Source organism: Anthonomus grandis, chromosome 22 (assembly GCF_022605725.1).
Source record: "Anthonomus grandis grandis chromosome 22, icAntGran1.3, whole genome shotgun sequence".
NCBI lineage: Eukaryota > Metazoa > Arthropoda > Insecta > Coleoptera > Curculionidae > Anthonomus > Anthonomus grandis.
In genome coordinates this window covers 22,092,814-22,109,652 of record NC_065567.1, presented here as the reverse complement: position 1 = coordinate 22,109,652, position 16,839 = coordinate 22,092,814, and the positions used below count along the sequence as shown (strand labels likewise).

Genomic DNA, 16,839 nt, shown 5'->3' with positions numbered 1-16,839 from the left:
TTTTTTATTTTCGAGGTTAATCTACAATATTTTTGTTACCTAAGTAAGTATTCTGTTGTGTAATTTTTAATGCTTTCGTTTTCCTATTTCTGTATACTATTATTTTACACATAAAAGAAGTATTAAATAGCAGCTGTTAATTTTTTGTATAAGTAGCTTTTATAGAAAAATATATTTTTTTAATTATATTGAGCTAATTTATATTTAACTGGCTACAGACCTAATATGTACTAACAAAAATATTATATTAAATTAAATCCTCACAGTAGTGATATTTAAAATACAAATGTTTGTAAATTGCTCAACATATTATAAACTTAACAATTTACAAATGCAAATTAACACGATAAAACACACTGTTTTACGTCACACGTAATAACAAAAAGTCGCGTTAACTAAAAACAAAATTATGATTTTATTTTGCGTTTATTGCTAAAAACATTACCTCACAATTTGTAAAGGGTTATTGCGACATAAAAGCAAAAAAAATCAACTTTATTACACATAAAAATAAATTTGTTCCACTAAGACCTACTTTTAAACCTCAAAAAACTTTAATTTAAAAGAGATGAAATATGAATTTATTCTCCGTGTGTTACAGAACGGGTTCTTCAGAACTAATTATTCCATTAAAATCTCAACAGGTGCTTAGATTATTGTTTCAGGTAAATAGCAGCTAGAGATTCCAGCAACTGCTTGCTGCTGACCCTTTAGGAATACGTAAGTAAGTTTGTCCCTTATACATTCCTTGATTAAATAACTTTTAATTTATTATATTACCCTTTAAATAATAATTTTTTAAATTATTCCTTAGTTCTGGTTAAAACAGTAAAATCAAATTAGTAAGACAGAGCAGCATTATCACATTTAAGCCAATTAATAACTAAGATAATATCAATCTTAATTTGAATTTAAAATTACCTCGTTTATATGCAGATTCCTTTTCTTCTTATTTAAATATTATTTCCCTCAAGGGGCTTATTTTTAGATGTTTATGATCTGAGCTTTTAAGCTGCGAAAGATTCTTAAAACGTTGCTTTTTTCGTTTCCTGCTTTTAATATTTTTTATTAGGGACGAGGGGTTTACTAATTACTTAAAATTTTGTAAAGCTGGTATTGTTAGTACGTTCTTCCTAAAAGCCCACTTAAACAAATTAGGAGAGGTTCTTTAGAGTCATCGTCAATATATAAGGAATTAAGTGAAAGGATTAATAAAATAAAAAGTAATGGAAACTCTGAAATTTATAGGCAGTTCGGTCACATCGTTTTTATATAATTTTGTCATGGTCGTTTAAAGTCAACAGTCATGTGGGAGAAGCTCATTTACAATAAATAGTAATAGTTTTCATTATTGGGGTGTCTCCTATAATAGTCTAAAAAAATTATATAAATATCTTAAGTGTCCAAGTATAATAAGGAAATTAAACCTTAAAAGTCCTATTTCCTCTTTTAATAGTAATTTTTTTAAAATTATACTAATAAAAAAATATTCCCTTACTTTGGATGTTAATTGATGATTAGTGGTATGTACACTAAACACTCAATTATTAAGTGGTATGCACTAACTTGAATAAATACAAAGAACTAATTATCTAGGATTAAAAACTAACAAGATATACTTATTTGTTAAAAAAAATGCACTTACATTCCCTTTATACCATTCCAAATTTTACTAATAAAAAAATTTTCTACTTTTTGTAATTTTACTCTAACTACTATTTAAATTTTAATTTATTAAGTTTAAGGTATTTTTAAATAACACCCCAAAAATTAGTTAAATATGTGCATAACTTAAATGGATACTGGGCACTTTTTGAGGCTAAAATGCCAGAATTTTTTAATAAAAAAAATAGAAAGAGTAAAATTGGCGTTTTCTACAGATTTAAGAATAACTGTTCCCCTTGGAAAACCATTGGAAAAAAATGGTCTTTTTTTAATTAAAATATAATAACAACAGAAAATTTCCTATAGTTATTAATTTATTTCCAACTGGAAATTTAGGATTTAAATAATAATAAACTGTGCATAACTAAAATGGGTAGGCAGAGCATTTACTTACAGAAATTATTCTTTATTTAAAGACTAAATTAAATTAAATCAATTTTATGATAAAAAACGCAAAATAGATGTATGATAATTCTACTGGTAGTACATAGAATATGGATGTATGAAAGTTTTACATTTTTATAGAATTGTAGCTTTTTTATGGTAAATACAATTAACATTATTATTATACACCATATAACATTTGCAAAATTAATTTAAGCCAGGCATAACTTAAATGGATAGGAAAAAACTTTTGTCTATGTCCAAAAGGGTTTAACTCCATAATCATTTATTTTTAAAAAAAATTAGAAAATATTAATTTTATCGCAAAATCAAAATTTATAGTTTTTCGCAATTTCGATAAAGTCAATTTTTTTCATATAAAATATACCTTTTTTTATTCCACACAACTTTTATTTGAAACGTTTTCCTATAAGACTTTTATTTTTTTTTATTTAATTATTAACCCAATTTGTAGCGATTTTTTATGATTTAAAAAAATTAAAACTATGTTCAAAAAATTGTTCAAATACATTATTTTTGTTTTAAGATTTGTGAAATTTAATTTTTTTCATATATTTTTTTTGATTTGGCAATTTTTGCTTAAGAATTTTTTTTAATCTAAAAAAATATTTATAATTTTTTGGATTTTTCCCTGAATTAACAAAAAAAATTTTCTTCTTGCTGAAATTATATTGTGTTTAAAAATTGGCTTATAATTCAATAAACATGAATAAAATTAAATAAATTTTAGTGTAAAATAAGCAAAATAGATTTAAAATAACTATGCACCATATATCACTTTAAATTAAACCATGCATAACTTAAATGAACTCGAAGCACTCTTTGTTTGTGTCTAAAATGGATTAACTTAAACTTAACTCATGCATGTTACGCTAATATTACCAATTTTATTCACCCAAAAAATTAATTTCAAAATTAAATTAAAATCATTAACTCGCAAAAGAGCCGTGACAGAGATGCAATTTAACTTTTATAATAAATGAAATCACGACGTTTATCTTGAGAAAGAGGTTCAGTCCTTTATCCGATTAAAATGTCGAGTAAATCGTAAATTTCTACTAGTCAAGCACCTATAAAGTGAGTTTATATATTAAAATCGGCCAATATAAAATGAAAAGTTCCAAGCCATTGATCTTTGCTTTTAAACTATATATAGAAAGATAGAAGGTGTAACCTTTCTAGAAGTATCTATAATTTTACCTCGGCAAAGCTAAGTAGAGATATAATATTAAATTTATGTCCTCAATAAATTCCGTTTAATGTATCTGCAAGACGAGCGGCATTTTATAAAACTTTTTAACTCATTTATGGAAAATACAAAGAATAAAGTCGAGTAGAATTTTTAATAAAAAAATTGTGCAGATTCAACACAAGCTTTTTTCGAGTAACCAGAGGCTTACTTTGATAGGGACAAATTGCAGCTATTATTTTATTAGTCGCGGAGCTTTTTAGCAGTTTAATAATTTCAAAATGCGCTATTTGAAGTGACTTTAAGTATGATATTTAGGTTTGATAGGGTAATCATTCCAGTTAAATACATTTTTCGTCAAAATTGACGGCCAGTTTTTAACCAATTTAAGCATTTTAATTAAGTTAGAAGTTAAATCGAAAAATAAGAATTTTAAAATAATCGTTCTACGGTAAGGGAATAATATCTTTTTATTTTATGCATTTAAAAGTCCAATTATTATCGTTCTACTTAACTTAGAATCTAATTTATAAGCGCTGAAGTTCGGAAGGCATTGTTTTAAAGCGTGGTTTAACTTACTAGTTCGCATTTTGTTTTCAAAATAAATAATAAAAAAAATACAAAAAAAAGGAAGAAATGTCCAATATAGCGCAACAACACAAACTTAAAATGACTTAAAATAACTTAAAAAAGAAACCTAAAAACACAAAAGCAATTTATCCTAAAAGTCTAGAATAAAAGATTATAGTTCTCTAGAAACATTGACATTTTTATTAGGAGAAATTTTTGCCTGTAATAAAACGGCAAATAAATTTAAATGCTTAATATGAAAATTACTTTTCAATTTCTGCAAGATATAAAGATTACGTCATATTCCTAAAAAAATTACTCCAAAAGCCTTAGAAATGAGAAACAATATTTTCAGACAGTTCAAAGAGTCTATGGTTCCAGGCAATAGACTCTTGTTTGATAATTCTAGGCAATTGAATAAGTATATTATTTAATATTTTTGGCTGTTATTATTAATATAAAATTTTAGCCAGTAAGTTGAGTTTAGTATTTACTAATTCCTGCTAAATAAATAGGTTCGTTATTTCATAATTCCAGACAGTTAAATGAGTTTATTATTTCATGATTTTAGGCAGCAAGTTGTGTTTATTACTTCCTAATTTTTAAGAGACAAATAGGTTTATTTTTTCACAATTCCAGGCACTTTAATGAGTTTATTCATTTATAATTTTAGGCAATGAAAGGAGTTGGTATTATATATTTCCAGGCAGTTTAATAAATTTATCATTTGATAATTCTAGGCACTTAAGTGAGTTTATTCATTCATATTTCCAGGCAGCTAAATAAATTTGTCATTCTCTCGTAATTTTCGTAATTCTAGGCAGTTGAACGAAAATATAATTTTGTAATTACATAAAAAAATTATCATGAATGAACGAAATGAATGAATGAAAATAAAAAATATTTTCCGTTTATAGAAGTCACTAAATGCTTAGAAAAAAATTTAAAAGCATTTTTACAAAATGATTTTTATTACCGTAAAAATTAGCTTAATAGTCTCGAAGACATAAAAAATTACTCCCAAAAGCTAAAAACCTAGAATCCGCCGAAAAAGCCTGAAAAATACAAATAAAAATAAAAATTAAAACCTGAGATATAAAATACCTGCAAAACCCTAAAATTACCTCAAAAAAAGAGAAAAATACACCAAAAGCCTCTCAAATATAAAAAAAATAGTTTTTAAAAAACATAAAAAAATTGGAAACTGCATAGAATAAAATTACTTTAAAATCCTAAAATATATACACATTTATTTATAATTTCTGAAAGACCCTAAATGGCTGAAAAATTGATAATAGATTTATTTTTTCACAATTTCAGGCACTTAAGTAAGTTTATTTATTCATAATTCCAGAAAAATTAAAGAGTTTATTGTTTCATAATCCCAGGCTATTAAATAGGTTTATTATTTGATTCTGAAATTCTAGGCTATTCTTCTAAATATATATTTAATCATAATTTCAGTTTACTATTTTAAGATTTTAGGCACCAAGATTAGTTTATTATTTCCTATGTCCTATAACAAAAAATAGGTTCGTTATTTCATAATTTCAGGCAGTTATATAAGTTTATCATTTGAAAATTCTAGGCACTTTATTTTTTAAAGTGCCTAGAATTATTAATTATATAATAAAATTTTAATTATATGATTACGTTAAAAAATTAATTTTCTGAAATACATGCAAAATTATTTAAAAAAATTGGAAATAAAACATATTTTCAATCCATAGAACATAAACATTAAAAGACTTTATTCAATTATAAAGCGAAAAACCTGGAAATCGCAAAAAATTATTTTCAGTTTTTGGAATACGTTGAATTACTGGAAGCAGAAAAAATTAAATCCTGGGATATAAAATACTTTTAAAAGCTTAAAATTACCTCGAAAAAATAAAAGGAAATTAGGCCAAAAGCATGGCGAATTAAAAAAAAAATGTGTTTGAGAAGGACATTAAAAAAAAATTAAAATCTCTGGAATATATTAACAAAATAACTTTAAAATCCTAAAATATGTCCAAATTTATTTATAGTTTTTAGAAGGCCCTAAATGACTTGGAGGAAACAGACAGAAAATGTGAAAAACCTTAAAAATCATTTCTAAATATTTAGAAAACACAATAATTTCCAAAGGATAATAGTCTGGAAGCCCTGACAAAGTGTTTCCATTTTCTAAACGACATTAAATGCCTGGAAGAAAAATGACTTTTAATACCTAGATGAAAGTTAGAATACCTGAAACAAAATTGAAAACTAGTTCGAAAGTAGTGATGTAAATGAAGGAACGTTCCCTTCGTGCTATGGCGAATATTCGCGCACGTTCGTGCCCGATAAATCGTTCGTGCGCGCAAGATAGATCGTTCTCTCGTGCGCGAACGTTCGCCAGAGAATTTTCAGCACGATTCCGTATTCGGCGCGCTTTATTTACAAAAACTACTGTCGGCGTCGGCAACAGCATCAATCACAAAGACAAAGCGGCGCCGGCGCCGACAGCGGCGGTTCCCCGAATATTACGGCCGGTCTCTTTTGTAGCAATGCCGACTGTAGTTTTTGCATGTTATTTATGCATTTTTTGTTTATTTTGTGTTGCGTTTAACAAAACTTAAGATGTTTTATTTTTGATATTTAATTTAGTCAACACCTTGGATTTGTTGGGTTGGGTTGGGTTGGGTTGTGTTGGGTCTGGTGTCTATCCTATTAAATTATTGTTCCCCCCGGAAAAGTTATTTCATTATGCCTAGAAGAAAATGCGAATCATTTGATTTCTTTTCGCATAAAAAACGAGATGGTAAAGATGTTTATGCATGCAAGTTTTGTGATGGCGAATACAGCCGCCACGCGACACGAATGACAAATCATTTGAAAAAGTGTCTAAAATGTCCAGATAATGTAAGGGTTCATTTGCTGAAAGGCAGTGAAATTGTGAAAAGTAAGTACCTGCCTATACCTTCGCCTTATAAATAATATATAACATTTGAACTAAACGTCGAAATCGCTTGACGGTGAAGAGAGCGGGAATGCTAAGCCATATTGCCTGTAACCTTAATCTGATGGCCAAAGAGTCCCAAAGACAAGGTGAATCAACGTCAATGGAGGTAAACCTTCCTCAGTCCTTGGACTTTCCACGTTTACACAGACAGCTCCTCCTCTGGGTGATCAGGTCCATGATTTATTATTAACATTAGAATCTGAGAATTCAGAGACTGATGAGTCCGATGACGAAGAGAGCCGGGCCTACAGTGTTCACGATTTCGATTCCAATAGTAGCATTGGGCTAGAAAGTTTGGATGGGCTTGACTACTCTTGATCTTGATCCACAATTAGAGTACCTGAGTTAGGTTAAAACTGTATTTTTGGTTTATTGCAGATTGCAGTTTATTTTTTTATATAAAGCTTTTTTTCGAGTTACTTTTTAGTTCTTACATCATAAAACGTTTCTCATGTTATTTTCATGTTACCTACTTTGTATTTGTATTCACATAGCATAGCACACAAACTTTGCTCAGTTTTTAAGAATATAATATCAAACCTGATCGGTAACATAAATTCTTGTATATTCTTTAATTACCCCTTTAAATATAATATTTGGTTATTTATGATGAATATTCTTATTCTATCCGGATTTATGAATAGTATGATGTTAAGGTTTTTATAAAGTTAGAACAATCATTCAGTGTCGGTATTTTACAAAGCATTAGGAGAATATTAAGCATTTTTCTAGGCATTTTGAGAAAGTTTTTGAATACTTTACCACATCCCAAACATAAATTCTTAGGTTTTTTTCGTTTATGCTTGTTTATTCTCATTCATGCTCGTTCCTGCTCAGGGAACATTCTTTTAAATTACGTGCTCGAGAATTTTACATCACTATTCGAGAGTACAAAATATACTAAATTTCACTTAATTAGGATGTCTAATAATCCTTGTGTGTCACGAAAAAAATATATTGCAGCTACCCAAATGGTTCGCCCTTGATGACTTTTCAATTAGGAATCTAGAGCCAACGAAGTTCCAATAAGTCGAAGTATATTGTCACCAAAACTAATACATTTTGAGGAGAAGTGCGAGATAGGATTAAACCACAATTCCCGCAAATACGTAACTACGATTTAGGTAAATCATCGCATTGGGTTATATCCTGCTTTTCAGTGACGACAACCCAATATCCCGGCCGTGTCAGAAAAAGCCGGTCAACTCTATTGCTGACTGCTGGGACTAGTATTTGCGTATTTGGCTTGGTAATATAGTTATGGTCAAACTTAAACTGTTTAACGCCAAACCAATTTTGAGATACAGCGTTCTCAGTAGAAAATTTATTATTTTACGTGTTGATATAAATTCTGTGGTCGTAATAAAATTAAAACTAGTAGATTAAGTGAAAATATATTAAAAAAAGAAACTTCTATGCTTAATTTAATGAAATACCTGGAAAAACGACTTTTTTAGCAAAATCAGTTATATTTGGTAGAATCCCAACAAGCCACCATCCCCTTTACAGTAAAACTCTTGACTCGGTCTTTGGCCATTTAAAATCTTGAGTGGATTTCAGCGTTTTCATGGAACATGGAGCGACGCTGCAAATATCGGGTTTAAAAAGATTCTGTTTTTCTCGGGATGTTATTTAAAGAAACTGAATTGATAATAAAAATGCTACAATTTTCGTTTCAAATTAAAAAAGATTTTAACGTAATAAATATTATATTTTTATTTCAATTTTCGCTCTTATTCTCTTCAATTTATCTGTGTATGCCCTAAGGTAAGACACGATGTTTTTTAAAAAATACGCCTGAAATATTAGGTTTCATGAAAACAAAAAAACAATAATATTATGCCTGAGAGAAATAACAAAAATTGTGTTTGTCTTATTAACATATTTTAAACAGCAATAAACAGAATTAAGTGGGTGAAACATACTGATTATACGTGAACTTTATTAATAAAATTGCTTATACAGGTTGTCCTATTTGCTATATGTGACTACTGCTATTTCCGAAACTATAGGAGATACGAGGACAGTTCAATTAGAAAAAAGTTGCCAATTTTGATGCTTATTCTAAATCCTTTTACAGCGTTGCAAAATGTTTATTAGTTTGTGAATTACAGGGTGATTTATAAAAAAACGCCAAATTTTATTTTAATTATTATCTCCAAAATTATTGGTTTTAGAAACTTACTTTTAATTAAAAAGAAATTATTAATTATAATTATATATTTATAATTATAATAAATGAATTTATTCATGTAATTCAAATGCAAATTTTCAGAAGTGTATCAGCATTACTTTTTGAGTTATAGACACTTTGTGACATTTGTAGGAAAAAAGTAATTTTCTCTATATAATTCTTATTTCCTTAAAACCCTGTATAATTATTAAAAATCGTTGAAATACGTGCCTAATAAATTTATAATTTATGTATATTTTCAAAAATTAATCTGTACTGGTTTTCGAGCTAAAGACCCATTGTAATTTTTTAGAAATAAAAATATCTTTCACATATAATATAATTTCTCTCCATACCCTGTATATGAATTTAAAAATGCTGAAATACGTTTACAATGAATTTATTTAAATAATTCATATACACAATTCTAAAAATGTATTTGCATTAGTTTTAGAGATGTAGACAATGTGCTATTTTAGAAAAAAAATTATCGTCCACATATAATTTAATTTCTCTCAACACCCTGAATATTAATTAAAAAATGCTAAAATACTTGCTAAATGATTTTGTTTATATATTCTATGTAAAAATTTTAAAAATTATATTTGCAATAGTTTTCCAGTAGTAGATACTTTATGATAATTAATTATCCTGTACATATAATTAAATTTTTCTCAACACTCTGTAAACTCATTAAAAAATCCTAAAATACCTGTCTTATAAATTAATTTATATTAATTATTAACAAATTTTTGAAAGTGTATCTTATCTCCATAAGCTTTCGAGTTATGGCACTGTAATCTTTTAGAAAAAAAAATTACACTCCACATATAATTTAATTTCTCTCAAGACCCTTTATATTAATCAAAAAATGTTAAAATATGCATCACTAAATAATGCTCAGAATATCGCTTAATAAGTTTTATGAGCTAACTCTTGAAGATCTTTCTAAGGGTTAAACACCAACGTAAATATTAAATAAGCTATATAAAGAGCATCATTTCTGTGTACAAGTCCTATTTCAGAGAAGTCGTGATGTGAACTGCACTGAATATGCATGCTTTGAGCGTTATCTAAAAGCATTGATAAAGTCCAGCAAGGAAAACTAGAAACATTTATCTCGGCAGCAAATTGAAACACTTGAAATGATGCAAAAAAAGTGTCTCTTGACAATAATGAAATATTTACCTTAGCACTAATTTTAAGTGCCAGATTATCCTGAACCCTTTTTGTCAAAGAATAAAATATTTATCTTTGTAGTGATTTTAAGTCAAAACTATACACAATCTTAAGAAAAAAAGTCCTACATTAAGATTAAGTGTATTTCTTGCATCTAACATATGAAGCTCTCACCTAAATTTAGGTTATTTAAATTCAGTACACGCTTTAAAAGAGTTCTGATTCCTAAGTCCAGACGTGCCCACTCGATATATCGCATGTGCATTTGGACAAAATTGTTACCGAAAATCCACTTGAAACTAGTGCAATCTACAGTTCGATTAAACGCGCTTGCATCCCCCTAAATCAAAATTCTGTCTTTTATCGATCGTCCCAGTAATTTAAGCTCTGTAAAGTTCACTTCAGTTCCGGATTAATTTGGCAATATATTTAAGTATTACGAGTGAAGAAAAAAATTAAAAACGGTCCGTGTGGCCAGTCGTGTGGCAAATTTAAATTATTTCATAAACTCGGAACTTTATCCGGTTCAATGGCGCTTTTGCAGCTTACACAATTCCTCGCGCTCGCATATAGTGTAAAGCATTTTAAGAATACGATATAAATCATTTATGAGAACAGAGAACAGTTTTTACAGATAAGGAGGTTTTTCGATTATTTTTTATTTTTACGGAGATATCTTTGCAATCCATATACATAACCCAGTTATTCCAATTAAACGTTTTTAGCAACTTAAAAACGAAAATAAGAATTTCTTATATATTTACGTTGTTTAAATGCATAATTTAAATGGGTAAGGCTGCCTACTTGTAATGTTTATGCCTATTAAGATGCTATGATAAGACTAATTGAGAGGGCGGTAACGTAGTTTATTAAAAAGATTTGTTAATTTTATGAGATGGCCCAAGATAAAGAAAATCAGTAACATGTATTAAATAGCTACAAGCTTGTTTTGTATTTTTCTCGATTATAAATTATAATAAAAGAGTTTTAGATAACATAATATTTCCCCTTCGCACTACTATATTGTTGTGCGCTCTATGAAATCATCAACGTACATTATATCTCTTAAGTAGTTAAGTAATTCATTTGTGCATTAGAATTTAATATATTAATAGGCATTATTATTAATATAAAAGTAAAAATGAAATTAAGTATAATGATATATTGCGTGAAAGCGAATTTTTTTACATCATCAATTTCTTATAAGAAACCTCAAAAAAAAGAAAACTGACTTGTCACTTTTTAACACAATAAGTCTACAGGAGCATTAAAAATCTATTGGGAAAAAACCTTTATCTAAAATGAGGTTTTGACTCATTTTATTCATGGTTTGACTCATTGGGGTGCGATTAAAAATAATGAATAAAGGCCCAAAATACATGTTTGAATGTTTTAAATAAATAAACATCTGTTAAAGGTATTTTTCTACTAACTAACTATTTGGTGCATAAAACACCAAGGCAATCTCTTGTTAAATTGGAAGTGACAGACTAACTTGATCAAGCTAAACAGAAACCAAAAAATGAGTATTTATATAACATCCCAGCATACCAAATTTCATTTGTGTTAAGGAAGTAATAAATTGCCTCTTTTGCCCTGGGTAACCAGGCATATTAAGCTTATTAAGTTTTATTTTATTGTAATTATTATTTTATACCTTATACTTTTAATAAAAAATTTTAAAATTATAAATTTTTTCTACCCAAAGGAGGTAAATTATCTCAGCTTATTACACTTTTTTATACTCCCCTCTGAATAATGCATAACTTAAATAGGTCTGGCATCGAGTTTGTATTTAAATTGTTTTTCAACTGATTTACTTGGTAATATATTATTATTTGTTCTGCCTGAATAAAATAAGTAATAAAAGAGTCTCCTCCTAACTTTTGATGGGAAGATGCTTATAACTAAATTATTTGTATTACACTGATTTTAGAATTCAGTAAAATATTCTTCCATTTGTTATGTATTGTATAAAGCTTATTTAAATTTTTTATACTTGCCTTTGAATTATTGAAGCTTGTACTTAAATTCGAAAATTGCTTTTCGACTGATAATTATTTTTGTACTTAAATAAAACGTGAAATAAAAGAGTCTATTTGTGGGAAGATGTTAACAACTAAATTATATTTATAACATTACAACATACAATATTGCTTATTCATAGTTTTTATACTCGCCTCTAAATAATGCATAACTTAAATGGATCTGTGCATCAAATTTGTATTTAAGTTTATAAGAAATGTTCCTGAGTGATTTATTTAGTAGTAAATCAACTAATAAAACGTATAATAAAATAGTCTTTTAGTGGGAAGATGTAAATACCTAAATTATTTTTATTACCCTGATTTTAGGGTTAAGTAGAATATACATATTGCAAATACAATAGAGCCTATTTAATTTTTTATACCCCTTCTCAACAATACATAATATATTAAATGGATCTGTGCATGGTCCTAAGTGATTTATTTAGTAGTAAACCTGTAATTTGTTGTTTTGTACCAAAATAAAAATGTAATAAAAAAAATATTCTAAAATTGCCTCTCTAGCACGTGTCCCAGCTTATTGAATTTATCAGCAAAAACAGACTGTTTGATTACGCTTGATATTGTTATGGAATTTTATGCTTAATTTATGGATTTAGTAAAAAATAATAAATAATAGTGTGTAATTTACGCGTCTACATTTATGCTGGAAAAAATATGGTATGTATGTACCCATTTCTTGTTTATTGTACTCTATTATCTTATACAACAAACAAATACTCGACAAATATGTAAACCAACATTAAACGTCACCCTAGCGAATGGATTGGACAGAATCACTTTACTTAAAGCACATTTTTACATTAAGAAATGCATAACTTATATGGATACGCTATTAAATAATATTGCGTGCATACTTACCGTGGAAAAATTAAATTATTTGGTTATAAATAAAAAATTGAATATTTCAAGAAAATAAGTGATGCAATACACAAGGTATATTCTTTGAACTTTAATTTAAAATCATTTTTTAAGCCCTCGCTGATGTAATAAATAAAATTGCTTGAAAACAATTTAAAAAAAAAACACGCTTTAAAAAACTACCCTAAGATATTCTGTAATAAAACTCTTAAATTAAAACTCTAACAAAAGCAATCTTTCCGGCTTTAAAGAAACAAACAAAAAACTTAAAGACTTTCAGCGGCTCTTCTTTTTGGCAGCGCCTTAAATTTAATTGCATGGAAAAATTAAGTTGCCTTACTCGAATTTATAAGGATATAATATAAATTCAAAAGGACTTACATAAAAACGGTCCAAAGTTCTCGTCATTAGGATCATACTCCACCAAATATTTATCACTTTCACTAGATCTATCCCGGTCACTTTTACGCTGAACCGGGTTTGGATTGATGCGACGCTGGACAGGTCCAGCAAGTCCAAAGTTTTTCGCATTAAATACGCTTATGATTAATATTAAACAGACCAATTGATTGATACTCATGATTAAATATTTTAATCGGCTTAACCTATAAACATTTTAGTACAAACACTTGTAAATCCAAGTCAGCAAAAAAAATACATAGACACTAGATTATGCACATGAATATGATAACATCACACTTAACAGTTACATTTACATAATAAATGAATTGGAGTTTGGAACTCAGAAGTTTTCACAAGTTCGCCTCGCGCTCGCTCCGGAAACTTTATTAGGGAAGGTTAGGTCTGGAGCACAACACTGTAGGGAACAGAATGTGGATTCGCCTAGATTGCGCTCTCTTTTATAAACGCTTATGCTCGACGCGAATTTTCCCGCCCTTTTCGTGCGCCCTTACGGAAAATTAGGCTTGCGCCGGGAACCTTTTGTTGCGCACGGCTCCAGCTTTATTTCTGGAAATATCATTTTCTAAATACGCGATTTTTGTATTCGGTGTTAATAATTGGTTAATTTTTGGGAGGAGTCTTCTCCTCACTTTTGGTAGTAGGAGGTTATATTTAAATTCAATTCAAATTCAAATTGTGCTAAAAACGTGCTCATATTTAAGGGTGTGATTCCTGGATCCATTTAAAAAAAAAAAGTTGAGAAACAGGTCAGTTTTTTAATATTAACTTAATAATCACTTTTTAGTAAATTAGATTTTTTGATTTTTTTCATCCGACGCATGGTTTTCGCTTAAAAAAATAAAAACAATTTTAGTTTCCTAAAAATCTGATGCGGGGTGAAAATGTTTGTTCGTCGATTGCAAGCAAATTAAGGGATCAGATTTATTACAAGAAGTATGAAAGAAAAGTTAAAAAAATTTAAAAATACTCATGTTAGTACAGTAAATCTGTTAAATTTGTGACGAAAAATTACCTACACACTTTTTTCGCGGAAATCGATAAATTTGTGACCTCGATGCGTACCGAGTTTTTGAAAAAACTCAATAAATGGTAAGTTTTTGGAAAAATTGGTAAGGACAAAAAATGTCGGATACATCATTTTCTACAACTCTTCTTAATGAGTCCACTTGCTGCTATTAAAATTACAAAAAGTAGATGGAGTCAAAGTACCCAAAAAAGTGTTTTTTTGCTTTTTAGCATAGAAAAAAATTATTTATTACAACATTGTCAAAAGAAAAGTTGTTCGTCACAAAAAAACCTATAAAATTCATTAAAAATTTTTTTCTGGGCGATAAACCATTCTCTAGTTATAGCGTGTACAATAACGAACATTTTGCTTTGTATGATGAAATCAAGTTTTTTCATACTCAAAATATTTAAAAATGTTCCTCCATATTTACAATAAGAATAAATATTTTCAATTGCAAAATTATAAATAATAATAATGAACAATAATAAGAAAATGAAAAATATTATATGATTATTTAAGAAAATAGTATATTAACGTCATTGGTCAAAAGAGATATAAAAAAAATTTCATGCGCAGTCGTATAACATTTATAATAAAAAAAAAAATATAAAGTATCTTGTTAGTAAACTGTGAAAGAATTCTATGAAAGTTGTTTCTTTCATGATAATCTTTGTTAAAAATCTTTTGTACTTACATTACTCCTTATGCACTATTATGTGGTTATAATTACAGTGAAATTAATTGTCATTAGTTATTAATTCATGCTTAATAATTGAAGTTGTTTGTAATTATCACCTTTAAATTGTTACTTTAGAAATTATTATACTTGCTCACTTTGATAAGGTTACATAAGATTTTTTCATTTTATAATAACGAATACGAGTTTAAGTACGAAAAAAATTGTTTTTTATTATTTCACATATTTTCAATAGGTGCAATTGTAACGTGTAAAGCACCCTTTTGCGATAATAATACATAATAATAACGTAAACATAGTTTAAAAACCTAATAAAATTAAATTAACTTAGTCGGTGATGAACAGATGAACTTTTGGTGGAAGAAGATTAATAACTAAATTATTTTTATTATATTGATTTTAGGCCTTTTAGAAATATTTGGGAAATACAATGATAAAAATATTGATTTTTGTTATTCATAGGAAGTTCTTTCCAAAACCTTTTAAAGGTTAATTTTTTATATTTATAAAGTTCATATGTCATCATGATATTTTAATATGAAAATTAGAGAACAAAAAATTCTATTAGGCTCTATCATTACCATATGAAGCATATTTATTATTTAGTATGAATAAAGTAAGGAATATACCAATAATACATAATGGACCACGACTACTTTATTTATGAATTTTTATTACTTTCGACCAATATATAATCAGTGTGCCTATATTAGATAGAAAAATGATCATTTGAATTAATTCTATTTGCATGCGCCTTCCAGATATCTTCATTACACCAAAAGGACATAAAACTCTTTAAAAGATGGATTAAGTGTGATAATTTTAATTTACAAAGGTTAATTTTCTTTATATATTGACATATATTATCATAGTCCAAACTCAAACCGGTGATATAGAATATGAGCTGATTTCAAAAAATATATGACAAGATTTTACGGTTTTTCAGTAATTTAGTTTTTTACGAAAATCATACAAAAAAAAGTGTTTTTCAAACAAATATTTCAAAATAAAGAAAATTCCATTAATTGTAAATTTTGATAATGCGCGATAATTTTTTCCAATTTATCCCAGACAAGTGAAAAACTAAAAATCGTAATTTCTGAGCACTTAAACTGGATATCATAAAAGTTTTAATTATCCCCTCAATAAACCATTCGCGGGAAATTTGCTACTTTTCCAATTTTAACGATGTATCTGACTGCAAAATTGGATAGTGGAGTGCTGAAAGGAGCCAAATTAGTTTACTGTTTCAATTTTACACAAGCCTGAGAATTATATGCTGAAAAGGTTCATTTTTATTTGTGTTCGGAGGTTTAATATCATCAACTTGTTTTTTCTTTTTTGGACAACACATTTTTTATTAAAGAAAGATCTATAATAATAAATTTATTTACTTTCAAAGTTCCATTATAATGAATTTTAGTTTTTTAGGTCAGAGGACTAGAAACTTTACTTTGGGTGTTTACTATCAACACGAAACATAAATAAATCCAAGTTTCTTTAGAATATAACTTTTGTAGTTTCGAGCCACTCGGTTTAAAGTAATGAGATTTTAATTGCTTATTTTAGTCAAGTTTAATTTATTATCTGCTAGCTTAAATTATTTTTTTTAGAACTTTCTGGACTTAAATTGCAAC

The 16,839-nt window shown here is 27.7% G+C and overlaps 1 protein-coding gene across 1 annotated transcript in view; it reads right to left on the bottom strand.

Annotated features, from left to right (window-relative positions):
- Positions 1-13,772, bottom strand: part of LOC126748168 (tyrosine-protein phosphatase 99A-like) — a 286,407-nt gene extending 272,635 nt beyond the window's left edge. The window contains exon 1 of the mRNA XM_050457205.1: positions 13,455-13,772. Within this exon, the coding sequence (XP_050313162.1) occupies positions 13,455-13,653 (199 nt within the window). The 5' untranslated portion in view covers positions 13,654-13,772. The remainder of the gene's footprint in view (positions 1-13,454) is intronic.
- Between the last annotated feature and the right edge of the window lie 3,067 nt (positions 13,773-16,839).